Source organism: Primulina tabacum, chromosome 9 (genome assembly GCF_025594145.1).
Source record: "Primulina tabacum isolate GXHZ01 chromosome 9, ASM2559414v2, whole genome shotgun sequence".
Lineage (NCBI taxonomy): Eukaryota > Viridiplantae > Streptophyta > Magnoliopsida > Lamiales > Gesneriaceae > Primulina > Primulina tabacum.
The window spans coordinates 38,374,000-38,394,535 of record NC_134558.1 but is presented as its reverse complement, the minus strand read 5'-3'; the positions used below and the strand labels follow the sequence as shown (position 1 = coordinate 38,394,535).

The 20,536-nt window shown below is 35.6% G+C and overlaps 2 protein-coding genes and 1 pseudogene across 12 annotated transcripts; 1 reads left to right on the top strand and 2 right to left on the bottom strand.

Annotated features, from left to right (window-relative positions):
* Positions 1 to 1,894: 1,894 nt before the first annotated feature.
* On the bottom strand, positions 1,895 to 7,767 carry LOC142555940 (serine/threonine-protein kinase 12-like). Of its 10 annotated transcripts, none has more exons than XM_075667101.1 (14): positions 7,349 to 7,580; positions 7,158 to 7,190; positions 6,644 to 7,067; positions 6,261 to 6,335; positions 6,020 to 6,121; positions 5,714 to 5,796; positions 5,520 to 5,640; positions 5,109 to 5,188; positions 4,462 to 4,524; positions 4,245 to 4,363; positions 3,891 to 3,976; positions 3,087 to 3,208; positions 2,772 to 2,883; positions 1,895 to 2,224 (listed from the first exon to the last, which is right to left on the bottom strand). In XM_075667101.1, the coding sequence occupies exons 3-14, from the start codon at positions 6,974 to 6,976 to the stop codon at positions 2,126 to 2,128; spliced, it is 1,395 nt and encodes a 464-aa protein (XP_075523216.1). In that variant the 5' UTR covers positions 6,977 to 7,067; positions 7,158 to 7,190; positions 7,349 to 7,580; the 3' UTR covers positions 1,895 to 2,125. The 10 variants fall into 10 exon arrangements, with proteins under 10 accessions (XP_075523216.1, XP_075523218.1, XP_075523221.1 ...); XM_075667103.1 differs by having other exon boundaries at positions 6,644 to 7,060; XM_075667106.1 differs by lacking the exons at positions 7,158 to 7,190; positions 7,349 to 7,580 and adding an exon at positions 7,595 to 7,767 and having other exon boundaries at positions 6,644 to 7,060.
* Positions 7,768 to 8,678: 911 nt separating this feature from the next.
* LOC142504485 (U-box domain-containing protein 17-like) lies at positions 8,679 to 10,445 on the bottom strand (annotated as a pseudogene).
* Positions 10,330 to 20,233, top strand: LOC142555937 (ER lumen protein-retaining receptor A-like). Of its 2 annotated transcripts, none has more exons than XM_075667094.1 (6): positions 10,330 to 10,534; positions 17,940 to 18,205; positions 18,940 to 19,055; positions 19,336 to 19,409; positions 19,486 to 19,549; positions 19,641 to 20,233. In XM_075667094.1, the coding sequence occupies exons 1-6, from the start codon at positions 10,444 to 10,446 to the stop codon at positions 19,675 to 19,677; spliced, it is 648 nt and encodes a 215-aa protein (XP_075523209.1). In that variant the 5' UTR covers positions 10,330 to 10,443; the 3' UTR covers positions 19,678 to 20,233. The 2 variants fall into 2 exon arrangements, with proteins under 2 accessions (XP_075523209.1, XP_075523210.1); XM_075667095.1 differs by lacking the exon at positions 10,330 to 10,534 and adding an exon at positions 11,109 to 11,264.
* The last annotated feature ends 303 nt before the right edge of the window (positions 20,234 to 20,536 follow it).

The window sequence follows — 20,536 nt, the reverse complement described above, 5'->3', positions numbered from 1 at the left end:
TATCGGTAGGGTTGACACGTCTCACAAATAAAGATTTGTGAGACTGTCTCGTCTCACAAGAGACCTACTCGAAATATAAAGCATCATGAGAGAAGCATCCTATATTTTTTTGGACAAAAGATGGAATATTCTTACTCTCAATTTCGAAACAATTCGATTAGGTCTAGGAAGTTGAGTGTGAAATGCTTTGGTCGATTGTAATCTATATTATGTGTGTGTTGTTATTTTAAATTTATATTCTATCGAAAAAAATTGGAAGAGAGAATTTAATCTCAATTTTGACTATAAAATATATATCTGATAAGTCAACTCAGGTTAGATTATATCATATGAAAAAACAATACAATATCGGAAAACTTATATTTTTAGTTTTATAATTTACACATTTTTCAATTCTATTCATGTTACGAGTTAATTTGCAGTCTTAGTACAATAATTTGCATTTTTTCCAATTTCGTTTATTTTCACCAAAATCGAAATTGGTTACCAAAAATTTCTTAGCTGACTGCGGGAAAAGATGAGTTGGAAAATGAATTTGTGGATTCTGGTGGGAAATTAGTATGTGGAGTTTTTTTAAAAAATTACATCTAAAAAAAAAAAATAAAAATGAAAAACCAAGTCCAGCAAAAAGATGCAGATTTCAAACTTTGATCACCGAGTGATGATATTTTTTAAATTTTTTATTATTTTATTTTTAAGATCATGTAGACTTTGGTTTTCTCTAATTTTTTCTTTTTATTTTGTTTTTCTTAGACGGATTTTTTTTTATATAAAAAAAACCACAAATGCTATTTTTCCCAACAAAAACCAAAATCTCAAAATTTATTTTCCAAGTTAGCATACCTGGTCAATAACTAAGCAATTTGTGGCGGTTAATCTCAATTATGGCACAAAAGGACCGAAATTGGAAAAAAAATTACAAATTACTATTATAAGAATGTAAATTGACTCATGGCATAAGTAAAATGGGAAAAAATATAAATTACGGTACCAAAAATATAATTTTCTAATACAATATCTATTACTTAACAAAATACAATTACATGATACGGGCCCTCGGGTTACCGGGTACCCAATACCCATACTTGAGAGTCCAAGAATTCATTTTTCAACTCCTTGATATGTTACATTGTTTTAAACAGATAACTTTTAAATCGAATCTATATTTATACAAACCTGAACTCAAATCTTAAGAGAAATAGTTAAATCTAACATACGAATAAATTTAAAATTTCGCGAACACTTGCAAACCAAGAGAAACTTTATAAATTGTTCCTAGTTTCTGGATTGTTCGAATTTTTATTTTATTATGTTCTGCCACAAAAATATGAAGGGTACGAGGAATGAAAATTTTGGAGAAAAGTTTTGATGTATTTTAGATATCAGAATCAGTTAACGTCGTAGATACTCACGAGAAATTTAAGGTTCGATTACAGCAAGTGTCACTAGTCCAAACGCAGCTTTCGAGATTGCCCTGAGCCTGAAATCACGAATAAGACCGTTAGAAAGGGATCGGGAGGGTGTCCCGACGTAGTCCCTCCGACGCTCAAGTCAGAGACTGAGGATATAAGGTGATAGCAGCTAAGGATACTGCTGAAAATAATATAGTGAATGAACATTCAAACATGATATTCATATGAGGGTACCTGGGCCCTTGACGGGCCTTCCACCTTAGTTGGGGATAGGCCAGGGGTCCCATACCCCCGATTTGAGCCTAACCCTAGCGGGCTTATCTTTGGGGTATCACTAAGTAGAATACGAAAAGTATAGTTTAATGTTTTTGTTACTTTTTTTATATATATACAATAGAAATTGCAGGTCCTGTCTTTTTTTGTGGGCAATTCTATAGAGAAACTCATAAACATTTCTCTTAAACAAAAGACGAAAATTGCAATTGAAATCCTCAAACTCTCACATAATGTACATTAAATCTGTTTGGTTTGTGACAAATTGTGTACACTTATCAACATTTTCATCAAAGCACAAGAGAAAGGGACTTATCACATCCTAATGATAATAAATGATGGCGATTACAAATACTATTTATCCATTCAAAATACATTAAAATTAAACCAAATATTCTCCAAAACGAATGTTTTTGCACGACCTATTGTTGCTGCACTATCTAATTTCTCCGCGCGGATCGGGGCGAACTAGTTCGGCTACTTAAACATGAAGGGTCCTTCTTCCAGTCAGGATTCTGAAAGCATTTCAATGGTCTAACCTGTACATGCATTCCATCATATTCAAAAATTTGAAACAAGGAAAATAATTTCTATAACGACAAGTCGACAAGAAAGGCCACATTCAATTTGCTCAATATAATAAAGCTCGTTCTTGTCTTAATGATGTTGCATACGCTTGCAAGTACAGTAAGTCACGTTTTTCAAAAAGCTTGATCTAATGAGAGATGGCTAAACAATAATTTTTCACTTTAAAATTATTGCATCATGTGTAAGTCGAAAATCGTATATATATCAGCAGGTGTTAACATACAAGGCATTCAAATGAACGCAATGTGTGTGGGCGTTTTTTTTTTTTTGTGAGGGGGGGGGGGGGGGGGGGGGGGGGGGGGGTGGTTGTGTGTTCGAATCAAAGGGTTTTAGGCTCTGACACCATGTTATAAAATAGTTTAAATAATTTATCAAAAGTGGTAAATAATTTTATCTTAACAATATTAGATACAGATCCCACACACATGAACACAAGGTGTGAAAAGGAAGGGAGATAATATGGAGGGAGAGAGAGAGAAAGGAAGTAAAAAAACGGACCTTCCAACGGCTTCTGTGGCCAAATCTATTGTAGATGGATTCAAGCTTTGGGATTATTTGCTTGAATGTTGGTCTATCAGCTGGATTTTCGCTCCAACACCGCTCAATCAACCTGTAAGAGTAAAAAAAGCAAGCCAAAAACAAGTTTGAATTGGCATGAATGTTTGAACTGAAGGTAAGAATATGACGTGAGTATGAAATACAATCAAGTGAAATAAAAACTAAACAATGAGAAAGAACAATGAGCTGTATCATTTCTCCATGATAGGAGTGCAAGAAAACATTTGCATAACTTAAGAAATCCTGAGTACGTACTCCTTCAATCCATGCGCATATAACTTTGCTGAGGCTCTAAAAGGTGGCCGTTCTTTTGCAGCATAAGATTCGGGAACTTCATAGTCTTCCTTTGCGTACAACGGTTGGTGTCCTTCAATCATCTAAGTTTAGCACATCAGAAAGACGAGTTAATGGAAAGCTGGTATAGAAGACGTAGTTTGTCAAAGTGACACTTGATTGACAATAACCATACATTATGTTTCTTGTTAAATCGAGTCATGTGATAATAGATGCAGTACATTAACAAATAAGACAACTTATGATACAAAAGCAAATTACAGGTGCATAATGGAAAAGATCCCACCAGTCCACCAAATAAACGGCATGATGACAGGATTAATTAGATTTGAAATTTGTCAAATATGTACCGTATTAAAAAGCAAATCAACTCTAGTGTCTGAATTCTTGATATGGTCTCCAAATACCGATGAGACACTCCAAGGCTACTTTAGTGAAGAGTTAAGAAACACAAGGAACTACAGAACTATTATAAATGAATATTTTGCTTGATTCAAGTATATGTGCTATGAATCAATCAATCGTGATGAAATTAAGTTCCAAACAGAATCTGCGTGTATATTTCTACATGCATACTAATTAAATTCTGCTTTTTTCTCTAGTACCCTGTATATTGTTTGATATATACGATGCTACTATCATCAACTTCTTTGATATATAAGTGGGAAACTCAGCGCATAGCTGAATTGAAAAACTTGTTCGGGCCATGCAAATAAACGGAGATGCCTTTCTAACCTAACATGTTCAAGCGTTTAGGTACATCACCTCTTGTAGAATCAAAGCGAATGAGAAAACATCCACTTTGGTATCGTATTCCTCATTTTTGAAAACTTCGGGAGCCACATACCGACCTGGCAACACAGGAATAATATTCACAGAATCAGTCATTTATTTACTTATGTATTTCTAAAGGTGAAAGAATCATTTAGTTCTAAGTGAAAAATTACAAGATATTTATATGCATATATAAATGAGGATGGAATCTTGTTCCACAAGGTCCTTGCAGGAGTGGAACCGATGACCAAAATGAATCCTATGCGGACTAGACATTTCCAAATTATAATGTCCTAACCCTCAAGTATTTTTTGCAAGAAAGAATCTTCAGAGTCGCAAACTCACAAGAAGTATCCTGACAACTAAGAGGCCTATCTTCTTTAACTCTGTTGGCAACTTCTAGAAGCTTGCTAACGCCAAAGTCCGCAACTTTCAGATTTCCAGAATCATCCCTCAAGATATTTCTGATTTGTAGTGAAAAAATAAGAGTAAATTCTTTGAGAAACTAGAACAACATATTTGAACAATCATCCTAAAATTCTAGCAAAAAGAAAAGACTTACGAAGGCTCAAGATCACGATGAATGATTGCTTCAGGTTTATGCTCATGTAGATAGTTCATTCCCCTGCATACCAAAATTTGCAAGACAAAAGTGACGTCCTAAATTGTTATAGTGAGTAAGGAAGTTAGCATCAACACAACGTACCCCGTTGATAAGAGTTAATTTGGGGCATTTTCATGAGCCCTATAATTCTTTGCGTTGTGCATGTGTGTATTGAATATCTCTTGTAATTGTCACATAAGATTCCAAATAATGATGATTTCTTTGTGCGGCCATGGTTTTAACATTTTGATTTAAGAACATTTTTCTCAGTAAAATTGTGTTCTAGTCTATTATTTTCCTTTCAATTTTCATTTATGTTCTGAGGTTTCTTATGACAAAATGTTAGCAATACAGGAATAAAATTTTCTAAGTATCAAATCTGTAGTCTAGTTTAGTTTATTTCTATGAAAAACTATTCATGTGACAGTACCAATCATTATCCTAAGTGATAAGAGACTGAAATGAAAAAGATAAATAACCGGAGTTTTCAACTTCTTTCCGTTTAAAAGAGATGAGATGAGAATCCGCAGCATGTCTAAATACTTTTGAATCTCAGAAGTCTGTAAGAAAACACGTTATAAAAGAAAGTTGGAAAAATATTAAACCTTGCAATGTCCATAGCAAATCTGAGAGCTGCTACAGGTTTAAGAGCTCCTTTTCTTTTCAAATACTCATGAAGGTCACCCTGAAAACACATATATAAGGAAGATAAGGCCCAATATTAAACTAATCATCTAACTACATGTCTAATACAGTATAAACCATTAAAAAATAATCAAGGATTATCAATTCAAATAGAAGAAGAGGAACCAAAACAAAACTTTGCTAAACCAGAAAAAACTTTTGAGAGACAGAGTATATTTCAACATGACAAGCAATATATGCTTGTATAAGAAATTCAAAACAACGTAACAAATAAACTTCAGAACAAATGAGTTCATGCGAAAAGTTAGCAAGGAAAAAAGATCAGAAGAGTTCAATTCACTGAAGTATTTAAAACAGTTTCTCAGGAAAACCTTTGGTAAGTATTCAGTAACAATCATCATAGGACTACTTTGTGTGACGGCACCAAGAAATTGAACAACATTTGGATGTCTTATTTTCTGAAGCAACGCAAGCTCATCTCTAAACGCCCGCCTGGAAATTCCAGTAGTTTAGAATGTGTGAAGTTGAAAAATTAAAATACCATGTAAACTATCAAGGAACTCACACTTTATCTTCATCAGCAATACCCTCCCAAAATGGTTTAACAGCAACTTGTGTTCCACCCCAGGAAGCTATTCTGAAGGTTCCCTAAAATATTCCATCAAAAGAGTGAATAAAAACTATGTCAAATTTAACTACTATCAAATTGACAAATCTTATTCGCCTTTTGAATAATATCTCATGAATTTCAACCCATTGAATGTTAGATTTCCAAATAGTGAGGCTGGTCGTCAGCTTATTTATCAAGAATTCGATGGGTGAAAGAAAAATTGCTGTACTAATAAGCAATGTGCAGGAGTTAAGCAAATACCTTAGTTATTTTAATACTGTTCGAGAAATCGAGTTCTCTTGGATTAATCTCGTATTCTGGTACCTCACGAGCATTTTGAACATGCATTGGAGCAGGAGCCATCTGATGAAAACACAGAAAGCAATTAACCCCAAAGGACAAAGGCCACTAAAAAGAAAAAACCAGCTACCAGTTCCAAAAAATTCTTGATACACGAAAAACGTTGTAGCCAAAAATAAAAATAAAAAATAAAGCCACTTACCAAACGCTTAGCGCCATATTTCTCCAACAGATTGATCACACCATAACTCTTATAATGTGTTGCATCTGCAAGAGGCTGTTCAAACGAGAATAGGAGGCATAATTGAGATAGAGAATTGTAAATATACCCCCAAAGATTTCGCAAGTCTACACTTGAGGACTAGGACATTTCCATCTTGTACAAGGTGCATTACTCAAGAATCTTCACAGACATATATACATAGAAAATACAATGAGACTGACGAACTTTAAATTACCAATAATTTCCAAGAGTTGAAGGAAGTAGTAAACCAAGAATAAAAAGCAAGGAACAAGTTCCATAATAGAAACCTTTTTTACCCAATGAACAAATTAAACTTGTACAGTCTCAGAGTCAAACCATACCGTGCTTCCCCATCTATCTTTAAGGTCTAACTCCGCCCCTTTTTCAATCAACAACTTGGCAACGTCATGGTTTCCCTGGCAAGCAGCAACATGAAGAGCAGTCCGATAATCGATATCTCTGAAATTAACATCTGCACCAGAATCTAAAAGCTCCTTCATTCCTTCTAATTCACCCTCGTTTGCCAAGAACATCAGCCTCAACCCAGGATCAATGTCACTCACATCTCCAAATTGATGCTCACTATCCATGTCGTCCAGGCTCTCGGAGTCCCGCTCTGGAGCCATGGACGACTGCTTCAACAGTGTAAATCTCACAGGCTTACCGGATTCCATTGGAAAAATCCGATCAAGAATTCTTCTTCAAAAGAATTTCAATTATCGAGGCAATATCAGTCACAATCAATACGGAACTCGGATCTGTAAACTGCAATCAAGAAGAACGTTACATAAGATATTAATCACCGAGTCTTTTAATAACTGGAATCAATAAAATTTTCAAGAAAATGTAGCTCACGCCGTATTTGCATTCAAATGCCCAGAAGGAAGGCTGTATAACGCGAAACAGAATTAAAAGTCAATATCAAAGAAAAAACTGCTCAAGAAAAGATCAAAACCCAATAATCCGCCAATAAAAGTTGAAGTATTCGAGTTTCAACCCTAAGAATTCAAAGATAGTTGAATTACTGAAAGAAAATTCAAACCCACCCTATATTTTTGGAATCTAACAGTTGAATAAAAAATCAGAGATAATTCATGATTGAATCCCGCTTTCGAAAGGAAAAATTTAGGTCAAGATCGGATAATTACAGACAAGAATTAAGCAACAATTCGAAGTGCTTTTACTATTCATTATTCGTGTGTATATAATGAACTAGTGGCAGCTTTAAGAGTATTGAGGAGAACAGGTAGACGTTGACAAATTCGAATATAAGGAAGGAGAGTGGAATTTACGCGGTGAAGGATGGCGCGTGGACATTTGTGGAGCAGATACACGTTGACAAATTCGAATATAAGGCAGGAGAGTGGAATGAATATATGAATACTGATGGATGCTGGCATTGTATCCCTTGCCGCGGTCGAGTTCCCGCCCGAAAGCGAATACCCCGCTACTAACATATTCTCACTCCTTTGGAATACCATCCTAGCTAGTGATGCTGCTTTTCTCATGTGCCTGTAAATAGTAAACTCTGCGACAAACTGGCCACTGACGGTGCATTCACAACCATGGTTCGCTGTCGCGGAGATCGGAACGGATGCTACCGTTTCAATTACAATGAAATTTCGCGGAACGGATATTTTAAAAAAATATTATAAATATATAAAAATTAAAAATTTTGAAAAATATTTAGAAATATGAAAATTAAAATAAATATAATTTAAATAGATTATTTGATGTTAATAAGAAATTAAAATATTTTTAAAATTTTATTAACAATTTATTGAACACAATTTATATCGTCATTATATTTAAAATATTTCCAACCATATCAAAAATTAAATATACTATTAAAAATTATTTTTATTTAATTAATTAAAACTTTAAAATATTTTCGATTGGATATATATAAGTTCACACAAATTTGAATCAATTTAGAGTGATGGACTAATAATAACCATCAAATCTTATATAAAATGACTTTACAAATTATTTAACATCAATTAAAATAGAAATATTTTATAATTAACTTAGTTTTTTTCACGCTTTGTAATGAAAATTTCTCAATATAAATAGTTGACTTGCGGTCTCTTCTTTATTAGTCTTTCATTGATGGATGCAGCGGGAAAAAGACTCAAGATTCACCATCTCACATCATTCGATGTGTTTTGCTTTTCCAATGTTCCTAGTGAAATTAATGTTAAGCTTATTAAATTACTCATATCATATGATAATAAAATAACAATGAGAAATGAAATATAAGTTGATGAAAACAAATATTTATATAGAAAGGTGTAAATGTTATATCATCGAGACTAATACCATGAAGAATGACGTGGAGGAACAAAATCATTAGTGTATTCTTCTTCGGGATTCAGTTGAGAAATTACACACAGATTTTTTGTTCTTGTTGCAGCTGTACAAATCCCTTCTGTTCCGTTCCGTGCCGTTCCGTTCCACCGTTAAATCCCCGTTTTCGGTACATGAAACGCCGATACAAGTCATCAACCTACACACCCCGGAACCTCGTCAAGGTTGCTTGCGTTCCGACCGTGCCGTTCCCATTTCGTCCAACCATGTTCACAACCTTCTCTGTGGTAGCCGCACTGCCGCCTCTACATAATTCGAGCAATGCTGCCACAGCGTTTTCTTTACCCCTTGGAGTGCCACATCGCATCATTTCAATCAGCCCGCTGACCGCCCTTACCTCATTTCCTACAGCTTCAGCCCCTATTGGCTGCCGAACAATCAGGGTTAATCACCTGCTGCTTCTTCAGACACGCCTTCATCTCGTAGTGCGTCAACTAGCACGATTATGGCCCCGAGTCTATCATTCTTGCACAAGTCTCGGTGTGAGTTGATAGGTTAAACAAAGCAGTAACTGCGTCTTTTTTACCTCTGGGAGTTTCATTTCTCAGCAGTCCAGCCAAGGTTTCAATCGCCCCTTGTTTTTCGGCTATTTGTTTCTTGAATTCATGAACAGCGGAGAGGCTGAATAATGTTGCGTCAGCATTCTCTCGGGCCTCAATTGTGTGCCCGGATCTCAAAACTTCAACGATTGCTCCTAAACACCCTTCCACATTCATGATCCTACTTTTATTCTTTTCGTAGATAGACAAATTTAGTATTGCAGTTATGGAGTTTTCTTGTGCAACAGCATCCAAAGACGAAAGTAGCATTTTCAGAAGAGAAAGAGCGCCAGCCTCAGCTATGCAAGCCCGACTCTCCTTCCCCGTTTTCGCCAGCAATCTAATCTCCAAGGCAGCCACTGTCTTTGCCCTAGGCATCCCATTAGCTAATCGTTCGACGAGTAGGCCCACTGTGGCTTTTGTAGCTTCAGCAACAGCTTTGCTACGTGAAGCAGCCACAGCACTTTCAGAAGATGGATCTGCATTCTCGAGTGGATCATATGAAATACCATTACCCATGCCCCACCGTAGAATCAAATTTCTCAGAGGCATATTCGGCACCAACTGAGTATGAACTAGCAATCTAGCATATGTCCAGTCCTGGGACAAGTCCAGTGTCCTTCGTCCATCCATCTCGAAATAATGTATATCTTAATTCTTAATTTTAGATTGAAATAATTTATTCTATAAAAATGTGTTTAAAATTAAAATATGTAATTATAATTTTTATTTTGTTATGAGTTGAATATAAATTATTAGATTTGGTGATAATTTTTTCATAAATATTATTAATATAAAAGTGGAAGATAAAATTAGTGATTTATTAATTTTTAAATTTGTTAATATATAATTATTTTTAAAAAGTATAGAAACAGTATTATAAAAAAAAATGTTTGTGAAATCGACTGGATGTATGTTAAGTGACATCACATTCGAAACACAAAATAAATGTCGTGTCGTGTAATAATAAAATAAAATAAATAATGCCGATTTGGGGAAAACGTGGTTCGTTTTTGTGGACTCAAGCCCCTAAAGTGATTTCGGACTTCCACGTCAGCTCCCATCCCATATATTTTAATTTAATAAAATAATTCATTTTTGCATTTATTTATGGTTTAACCTTTTCTCAACTAAGCCGTTTAACTTTTTGGAATTTCTCCCATTTTCTGATTCTACACAGCGAAGGAAAGAGGAAACCTTACGTGAGTGTCGGGTTTACTGGAGATTTCGCAGCCATGAATGTGTTTAGATTTGCTGGTGACATGACGCATTTGATAAGTATTTTGGTCCTCCTCCTTAAAATTTATGCCACCAAATCGTGCTCAGGTTGGTATTTCCGCTCGAGTTCTTTGTTGTTGGCGCAATTTGATTGGTGAACGAGTTCATGTATTAGGGTTTGTATTCTAGCTATTATGAGTTGATTGATTGATTGGCAATGCGGTAATGAATTTTGGTTTCGAGGATTATATGGCAGTGCTTACCTATTCTGTTACTTCTTAATTCTTACGCGTACGGTATGGAGTGGTAGGGTTGGGATATTTACGAAAATGTAGTCGGTCAACCATTTTATTTATTTATTTTTAAAAAAAGACCTATAGTTAAGTAGGATTAGATAAGAAAATAACTGGTAGGGTTTTAAAATTGCCAGGAGTTTTTTTTTTTTTTTTTTTGGTTATGCATTTTTAATCATTTTTTTTTGTATTTAGGTATTTAGGACGAGGTTCTCATTTTTCTTGATGTGGGAAAAATCTGGATTTTTATAGAGTTTTTTCCCCTGTTTTTCATTATTATTTTTACTCTCAATTACATATTTTTCTCACATTTTGTTTTATGGAGTAGTCTTTAACTCTGTATTATGTCTACGCATACGGCATACACCAATGATTATGTTTGTAATGCTAAGTGACTGTCATAGTTGTCCATCGAGCAGTACAAATTGACTGGCCTTATTACTGTTTGTAATGCTAAGTGACTGTCATAGTTGTCCATTAACACAAGTATTGGCGCGATTCAATTCTGTCTTGCCTGTGATGTGATCAAGAATCGGTTACGAGAGGTGATTTTTTGTATTCCTCATATGGTGTTGTGAAATACTGTCAGTTGAGCGTGTCTCTCGACAAAAAATGTTGGTAGTTTATGTTGGATCAATTTATTTATATGGGCTTATATGTGAATAATTATGTATTGTGGGTTGTCTATTAAGTTAAGCTTAAAATAAAGTGATCAATTAATGTTTCGGGTTATTGGGCTTTAATGTATCTAATGGGTTGTGGGCCTTTAATGTGTAGAGACATAAGTGTAATTTCTGTTTTTATGATGTGCTAAAACAGAAATATCAGAAGATATTGATAAACATTATCTATAAATATGGGTCATGGTCCCCAGATCTCGCGTTGTCACTTTCACTATTCTCTCCCTCATTAAGAAAATATTTCTGAAGAGAAACTAAAAGATTCTCTCAAGGAAAGAGCGCGTAGATCTGGAAGATCAAGACACGTTTTAAAGAATTCAGGATTATGGCTTCAGGTACGCTTTCGCTTAAGTTTTCAGTCAAATTCTTGATGATTTATCATGATGGATTCTGCGGTTTATGGGTTTTCCCCAACAAGTGGTATCAGAGCCATTCATGTTTGAATCATTGAGATTTGTTTAAAGTTTTTGGATACTTTTTGGATCCAGATCTGGAAAATATATTGATATGTTTTCAGATCTGAAAATATTTTGATACGGTTTCAGATCTGAAAATTATTTTGGTTTAGATCTGAAATTTTTTTTTTTTTGATAAGGTTTCAGATCTGGAAAATATTTTGGTTGAAAACCAAATCTTTTAAAGTTTCAGTTTTGGTAAAAAGATTTGGTTGTAAAATTTTAAAGATTTGGTATAAGATTTCGATTTTCCTTCCGGTTTTTGTTCAACAAAATATTTTAGAGGAAAATCGAAAATTCGGATTAAATTTTTTTTTTTAAAAAAAAAGGTACGGGTTCGGGTCGGGTCGTACGGACCCGGGTCGACCCGAACCGTACGGAATTCCCGAAATTTTTTTTTAAAAAAAAAAAAATTCGGTTCAGGTTAAATATTCATTAATTCAAATAATGACAAGGTTATATGTATTTTTAAAATTGATTAATTGAAATAAAATGTCGCCAAAGTGACCTCTTTTATGGAAATTAATTTTATTTTGAAATACAAAATGATTTTGGGTATATGTGATTTATATGAATATTGATCGGCCCAAAGGAAGGTTAATATTTAATATAATCACATATGCAATTGTGGTGGTAAACATGTGATAGTTTTTCGGTTTTTTCATGTGAATAATAAATCGGCCCCAAAGGAAGGTTGTTATTTGACATGATAGTTACTATCACTGTTTGACTGCTGCGCCAGGATATCACTTACAAGTTAATCTTTTGTCCAAAGATGAAACATTAATGGAGTGCTCGATATTCTGTTTATGGGGGTTTACATTATTTGAATTTATTGATTATTTTATTTGGATATTTGGTTGAGCATGTATATTTGGTTTTTTGTTCTCTATTCAGATTTGACTCCGGCAAATATTCACTCCAACATAAATTCTATTCCTATGTTAAATGGCTCGAATTTTAAATCGTGGCAAGAGAATTTGTTGATAGTTCTCGGAGTCATAAGGATTGACTCTCATCCCGCCATTACGGATAAGAGTACCTCTGATGAAAAGAGGGAGTTTGAAAGGTGGGAGAGATCGAATCGCATGTGTATGATGATCATGAAGAGGGCCATTCCAGAAACATTCAGGGGCATAATGTCTAGCGACATTGCTACGGCTAAGGCTTTCCTTCAAGACCTCGAAAAGAGGTTTGCTAAAAGTGGAAAGTCTGAAATTGGTACACTTTTGGCAAGCCTCGTTTCAATGAGGTACAGGGGTAAGGGCAACATCAGGGAGTACATTATGGAAATGTCTCATCTTGCTTCAAGGTTGAAAGCACTAAAGCTTGACCTCTCTGAGGACTTGCTGGTGCATCTGGTTTTGATATCTCGTCCTCCTCAGTTTAAACAGTTCAAGGTGAGCTATAACTGTCAGAAAGAGACTTGATCTCTGAATGAGCTCATCTCGCACTGTGTCCAGGAAGAGGAAAGGTTGAAGCAAGACAAGACAGAAAGTGCTCATTATGCCTCTACCTCGAAGGATAAAGGAAAGAAACGAAAGTATAAGGAAGCTGCGGATACACAGCCTCCGAAGAAACAACAGAAGAATCCTAGTGATTCTCAAAGTTCTGGTTGTTTTTTCTGTGGCAGTGATGGGCATATGAAGAAGCAGTGCAGTAATTATCACGCTTGGCGTGCTAAGAAAGGTATGCTTCTGAATATGGTTTGTTCTGAGGTTAATTTAACTTCAGTGCCTAGACACACGTGGTGGATAGATTCTGGTGCAACAACTCACATCAGTGTGTCTATGCAGGGTTGCTTGGATTGCCGAAAACCAAGTGATGCTGAAAGATTCATCTATGTTGGTGACGGCAACAAAGTTGAAGTTGAGGCAATAGGAAAATTTAGATTATTGTTAAAGACTGGAATATATTTGGATCTTTATGAAACATTTGTTGTGCCGTCTTTTAGACAGAATTTGATTTCCATTTCTGCATTGGACAAATTTGGTTATTCTTGTTCTTTTGGAAATGGAATATTCAGTTTGTTTCTCGATTCAAAATTGGTTGGTTCCGGTTCTTTATCAGGATACGATAATCTCTATTCTTTGGATGTTATTGCTTCATTTAATGAATCACTGCAAACAAGTAGAGGCACTAAAAGAAAATTAACCAGTGAGAATTCAGCTGCGTTATGGCACAAAAGATTGGGTCATATCTCTGAAAAGAGAATAAGGAGACTCGTGTCAGACGAAATTCTCGAACCTTTAAATTACACAGATTTTAATAATTGTGTTAATTGTATAAAGGGAAAACAAACCAACAAAATGAGATTTGAAGCCAACAGGTGTTCAGGCGTCTTAGAACTTATACATACTGATATTTGTGGGCCATTCCCTTCGGCTTTTTGGAATGGTCAACAGTATTTTATAACGTTTACAGACGATTTTTCAAGATATGACTTCATTTATCTCATTCATGAAAAGGCACAGTCATTGGATGTGTTCAAAAACTATAAAGCTGAAGTTGAAAATCAACTTGGCTTAAAGATTAAAAGCGTTAGATCTGACTGTGGTGGTGAATATTATGGTAGATATGACGGTTCAGGTGAACAACGTCCAGGACCTTTTGCTAGATTCCTGGAGGAATGCAGTATCGTCCCACAGTACACTATGCCGGGTTCGCCCACTATGAATGGTGTTGCTGAAAGACGAAACAGAACGCTTAAGGACATGGTGAGGAGTATGATCAGTCATTCTACCTTACCAGAATCACTCTGGGGAGAAGCACTAAAGACGCGGCATATATCCTTAACAGAGTTCCAACTAAGGCAGCGACCAAAACCCCTTATGAACTTTGGACGGGTAAAAAGCCCAGTCTTAAGCATCTGCACGTTTGGGGATGTCCAGCTGAGGCAAGGCCTTACAAGCCTAATGAAAAGAAACTGGACTCAAGGACGGTTAGTTGTTATTTTATTGGATACTCTGAAAGATCCAGGGAGTACAAGTTTTATGATCCCACGAGTTGGTCGATTTTTGAGTCAAGAAATGCCAGGTTCTTTGAGGATGTTGAGTTTGCGGGGGGAGATAAAGTAAGGGATATTGTCTTTGAAGAGGAATATGTAAATATTCCCACAGGTGTCTTGGACATTGGTCAGGATCATATTCCTCACTTTGACCAAGACACAATACAAGAAGACAATATTAGAGATCCTCTCATTCCAGATGAACAAACTCAAGCACCTCCAGAACCTATGCCATTAAGGAGATCCACTAGAGAGCGGAGAAATGCAGTGCCAGATGATTACATTGTATTTCTTCAAGAACATGAGGCAAACATTGGATTGATGGAGGATGATCCTATTAACTTCCGTCAAGCCATGGAAAGTTCTAACTTTCAAAAGTGGAATGATGCCATGAATGAGGAGATAAAGTCCATGAAGGACAATGACGTATGAGATCTTGTCCCATTGCCTAAAGGTACGAAGCCCATTGGTTGCAAATGGATATTTAAAACCAAGAGGGATTCGAAAGGCAATGTGGAAAGATATAAGACTCGTCTTGTCGCTAAAGGCTTTACACAGAAAGAAGGCATTGATTATAAAGAGACTTTCTCTCCGGTTTTTTCGAAAGACTCTTTAAGGATTATAATGGCTTTGGTGGCGCATTTCGATCTTGAGCTTCATCAGATGGATGTAAAGACTGCGTTTCTAAATGGTGACATTGATGAAACGATTTATATGGTGCAGCCAGAAAATTTTGTGTCCAAAGACACAAATAATATGGTTTGCAAATTAAAGAAATCCATTTATGGGCTCAAGCAAGCATCTCGACAATGGTATTTCAAATTTCATCAAGTGATCATCTCGTTTGGTTTTGAGATGAATTTGGTCGATGATTGTGTGTACCATAAGTTCAGTGGGAGTAAGCATATTTTTCTGGTTTTATATGTTGATGACATTCTGCTCGCTAGCAACGATATAGAGTTGTTGCATGAAACCAAGAGATTTCTAGCTAAGAATTTTGAGATGAAGGATCTTGGTGATGCATCTTTTGTACTGGGTATTCAGATACATCGGGATCGTTCTCGGGGTATTCTTGGATTATCTCAGAAAGGCTATATCGAGAAAGTTCTCAAGCGATACGGGATGCAAGATTGTAAACCAACAGATACCCCTGTGGCTAAGGGAGACAAATTTAGTCTCAAACAATGCCCAAAGAATGATTTTGAGGAAAAAAAAATGCAGAAGGTTCCCTATGCATCTGCAGTGGGGAGTCTGATGTATGCTCATGTTTGTACACGTCCAGATATTGCGTACGTGACAGAAATGTTGGGACGATATTTAAGTAATCCAGGAGTGGAACATTGGAAAGCAGTCAAAAGAGTTTTACGGTACCTACAGAGAACAAAAGATTACATGCTCATATATCGGAGGTTGGATCAGCTTGAGATCATTGGGTATACTGACTCCGATTTTGCTGGATGCCAAGATAGTATGAAATCTACGTCGGGCTACATCTATCTCCTTGCTGGAGGTGCCATTTCCTGGAAGAGTGCTAAACATTCATTTATAGCCTCTTCCACCATGGCAGCTGAGTTTGTAGCGTGTTATGAGACATCCAATCATGGAATATGGCTGCAAAATTTTGTCAGGGGACTGCGCATTGTTGATGGCATTGAAAGGCTACTAAGATTACATTGTGACAATAAATCAGCAGTTATGTATTCCAATAACAACAGGAGCTCGACGAAGTCAAAACACATTGACATCAAGTTTCTGGTTGTTAAAGAAAGAATTCAGAGTGGAAAGTTGTCTATTGAGCATATCGGTACAAACTCCATGATTGCGGATCCGCTTACTAAGGGACTACCACCCAAACAGTTTCATGAGCATACTGCTAGTATGGGTGTTATGTCAATTGAGGAAATCCAGTTTTAGTGGGAGTTTGTTATTTTAAATGTTTTTCAGTTGTAGACATTGCAGTTACATTTATGTAAATTTATTTTCTGCAGAAATAAATTTCAAGTTAAGTCACACTCTGATTATGATTTAAAGTTTGATCTCAATAAGGTTAAAGGGAGGACCAATTGGAAATAGGCATGTTACGGTCACATTGCATGAAATTTCCATGCTACACATCCACTTCATGATTCATGTCATTCAGTTGTGTTGGCATATGTGACCATTGATGGGTCTAGTTACCTTGAGTGTAGCGAAACTGCTTTGATCCTATGTTGATGTGATTGATGGACCGGATTGGTTATAGATACATTTCGGAATGACAACAATTTTGAGCTCATAAGGTTATTTTCACAAACATAATTATAAAGTTGCACATATGGCCCAAGTGGGAGATTGTTGGATCAATTTATTTATATGGGCTTATATGTGAATAATTATGTATTGTGAGTTGTCTATTAAGTTAAGCCCAAAATAAAGTGATCAATTAATGTTTCGGGTTATTGGGCTTTAATGTATCTAATGGGTTGTGGGCCTTTAATGTGTAGAGACATAAGTGTAATTTCTGTTTTTATGATGTGCTAAAACAGAAATATCAGAAGATATTGATAAACATTATCTATAAATATGGGTCATGGTCCCCAGATCTCGCGTTGTCACTTTCACTATTCTCTCCCTCATTAAGAAAATAGTTCTGAAGAGAAACTAAAGGATTCTCTCAAGGAAAGAGCGCGTAGATCTGGAAGATCAAGACACGTTTTAAAGAATTCAGGATTATGACTTCAGGTACGCTTCCGCTTAAGTTTTCAGTCAAATTTTTGATGATTTATCACGATGGATTCTGCGGTTTATGGGTTTTCCCCAACAGTTTATGGGTTACATTAAAAAATAAAACAAATCTTGCCCTAAATCCCCATCCCAACTAAAAAACTAAAGATCACATTTTTGTCATCGGTTTTGTGATGTTTATGTGTATAGATGTCCTTACGGTAAGAAACAACGCATGCAGTCACAGTTATATAGTGTGCATATGTTCCTTAAACTGGTGAAACATTAAATTGTGATATATTGTATATTCTGACTTTGGTAGTACTTATCTTTAATATTAGATGGTGTAATACTAATGGTCATTTATGCTCTCAGGGATTTCATTGAGGACGCAGGAACTGTATACAATTGTGTTCTTGGCTCGGTATCTGGATTTGTTTACCGACTTTATTTCAGTGTACAACACTCTGATGAAGTTGGTGTTTGTGGGAAGCTCTTTGGCCATAGTATATTGCATGCGGTTTCACCGCGTTGTGCGGCGTTCCTATGACCGTGAGCTTGACACCTTTAGGCATGATTTACTTGTTGTATTCTGTTTTCTCTTGGCACTTCTTGTTCATGAGAAGTTCACATTTCAAGAGGTCAGATCATCTCCTTTTTGTTTTCAGATCTTGATTAGTTAATGTTGTTTGAAGTAAATAACATTTACAGATTGTGGTATTTAGCATATGCTTTGTATTAAGTGCCTTAATGTGCTATGTCTACGTCTTTGAGAACTCTAAATTTATGTCTTCTGATCCTTGATTTCGCACTTTTCCATTCCTGCCATTGAAATTGGTTGCCAAAATGTCATGCTCATTACCGGACAATTTTGTAGATCAGAAAGAATCTTTGGTCTTTGATGATGGTTTGAGATATTCACTCTGCTTAGCTGAAAAATGGTGTTGAAAGTTTAAGTTTTTGAAAATATAAATATGTTACTTTTCATTAGTTGTTGAGTAGCCAGATGTCATGTCTCTGTACTTGAGCAAAAAACATACATCCGGTTGTTGTTATATCGACACAAGCCCTATTGACTCTAGGTACTTTGAGTTTGGTGGTTGTAGCTAATATTTATTATTTATTACTTTGGGACATGAAGTATTTGTCCTCTTTCACATGGCATCACGAGAATTTTTTTCCCTTGGGATGACATGACCTTGGTGGAAGGCTTTCAATGGGTCTCTTTTAAGTGTGCTGCTGGATATTTATCTTTGTTGTGTTGAGTCAATCAGGCATTTTTTTAAATTGGTGAACTTGCTGTTTTTGTTTGCATTTGTTGCTTTTGTGATTGCGGTTTGATGTTAATTGTTAATTTTGATTAAACCTATTCCAGATATTTTGGGCATTTTCGATTTACTTGGAGGCTGTTGCAATTCTACCACAATTGGTTCTCTTGCAAAGAAGTGGAAATGTGGACAATCTGGCTGGACAATATGTTTTCTTTCTGGGGTAATTTCAATTTTCTATTTTACTGGTTGCTGGAAAATTTAAACTTCAAAATATTTTTTGTCTAAAATATACATACCAGCAAGAGCTGTGTTTGCTAAATTTTCCCAATACTACCTGCCTGCGGACTTTTGATTGTTGAATCATGTAATTTCATCTGCTGAGGCATCATGCGCTACTTATTCTCTCCTGTATTTTGCCTGTTTTCTTAAATTTACGGATCAAATAGATCACATTTTTGCAATGTTAACTGGCTGAAACCCTTCATCTTTTTGCTGCACAGTGCCTATCGAGCATTCTACATCCTGAACTGGGTATACCGCTACTTCACAGAGCAGCATTTCACTCGATGGATTTGTAAGTCACGGTTATAAAACTGTTGGATGAGTTTTTTATTTGCTCTGATTATTTACAATCTTTCTTCTTTTGCCAGCCTGCGTCTCTGGGCTTCTCCAAACAGCTCTGTATGCAGACTTTTTCTACTATTACTTCATCAGGTGAGGACCCCCTCTTGAAAATTTAGCTCTCCGGCCTCATAAGTATCTGAATTATTCCTATCGTTAAAGAGATTTTACCACGTTATTGCAGCTGGAAAAACAAAGTGAAACTGAAGTTGCCAGCCTGATACAAAAAATATTGCATATGGTACGCATAGTTTACACATATGTAGCAAGTTATTGTTGAAATGAGCCTCACTTATGACAGAGTCGAGTCGAATCATGTCTTCCCATATTTATTTGGGAGAAATAGGTTCCCAGCTTGCTACTACCTGCAACCTGTGACATACTTAAAAAGCTATGTTCGTTCTATACATGTAAATTCTGGACCTAGTTCGAGATGTGTTCATATTTATAACTTCACACATATAGTTTGTCTCTTTTGACAGATCAAATATGATTTTAGCAGAGGAAATTTTGGTGATGGTTACAAATATTAGTGACGGTATTAAGATTTTGTGGATGGACTCAGTTGGAATTGTTCTGTTTAAGTAGTCAGTAGTTGAACCAAGTACTATTATCTGAAGGAGCATGCTCCAAGAGATATACGAGAAATTAAACCAATATCTATATTTTTTAAACCACCTTTAAATAGGATATTCACTTCCCCAATGACATGTAAGAAGGTAAATAAATTATTTTTCGTATATTATAATAGTTATAACTAATTATGTTACATCTTAATTTCTTTCCAGCAAAATATTCTGATCTATTTAATTTCAAATTTTCATTTATATTCTGTAAGACGTTTATGTACTCAAATAAAAATTAATCCATGTACCAGTAACACAGTTTCAGAATTGATCCTGAAAATGCCCAAAAAAATAATATTTTGGTTTATTATTAGTAAACTCGGATGTACAGAACCATATAACCAGGTATACATGCTATACACCCACTTCCACGTTTACAGATCAACTGTCGAACTAACCCTTTGAACTTGTAATTATCAACCAAAGAATCCAAAACTATGGTGGAAACTGGAAA

What these genes read in the sequence shown, in the direction of transcription:
- LOC142555940 (XM_075667106.1), bottom strand. Translation starts at nt 6,976, where the DNA reads ATGGAATCCGGTAAGCCTGTGAGATTTACACTGTTGAAGCAGTCGTCC. An exon ending in AAGATAGATGGGGAAGCACG is followed by an intron (nt 6,336 to 6,643) that starts GTATGGTTTGAC and finishes TCGTTTGAACAG; the next exon opens with CCTCTTGCAGATGCAACACA. An exon ending in TTACTGAATACTTACCAAAG is followed by an intron (nt 5,189 to 5,519) that starts GTTTTCCTGAGA and finishes ATGTGTTTTCAG; the next exon opens with GGTGACCTTCATGAGTATTT.
- LOC142555937 (XM_075667094.1), top strand. Translation starts at nt 10,444, where the DNA reads ATGAATGTGTTTAGATTTGCTGGTGACATGACGCATTTGATAAGTATT. An exon ending in TGCCACCAAATCGTGCTCAG is followed by an intron (nt 10,535 to 17,939) that starts GTTGGTATTTCC and finishes TTATGCTCTCAG; the next exon opens with GGATTTCATTGAGGACGCAG. An exon ending in AGAAGTTCACATTTCAAGAG is followed by an intron (nt 18,206 to 18,939) that starts GTCAGATCATCT and finishes AACCTATTCCAG; the next exon opens with ATATTTTGGGCATTTTCGAT.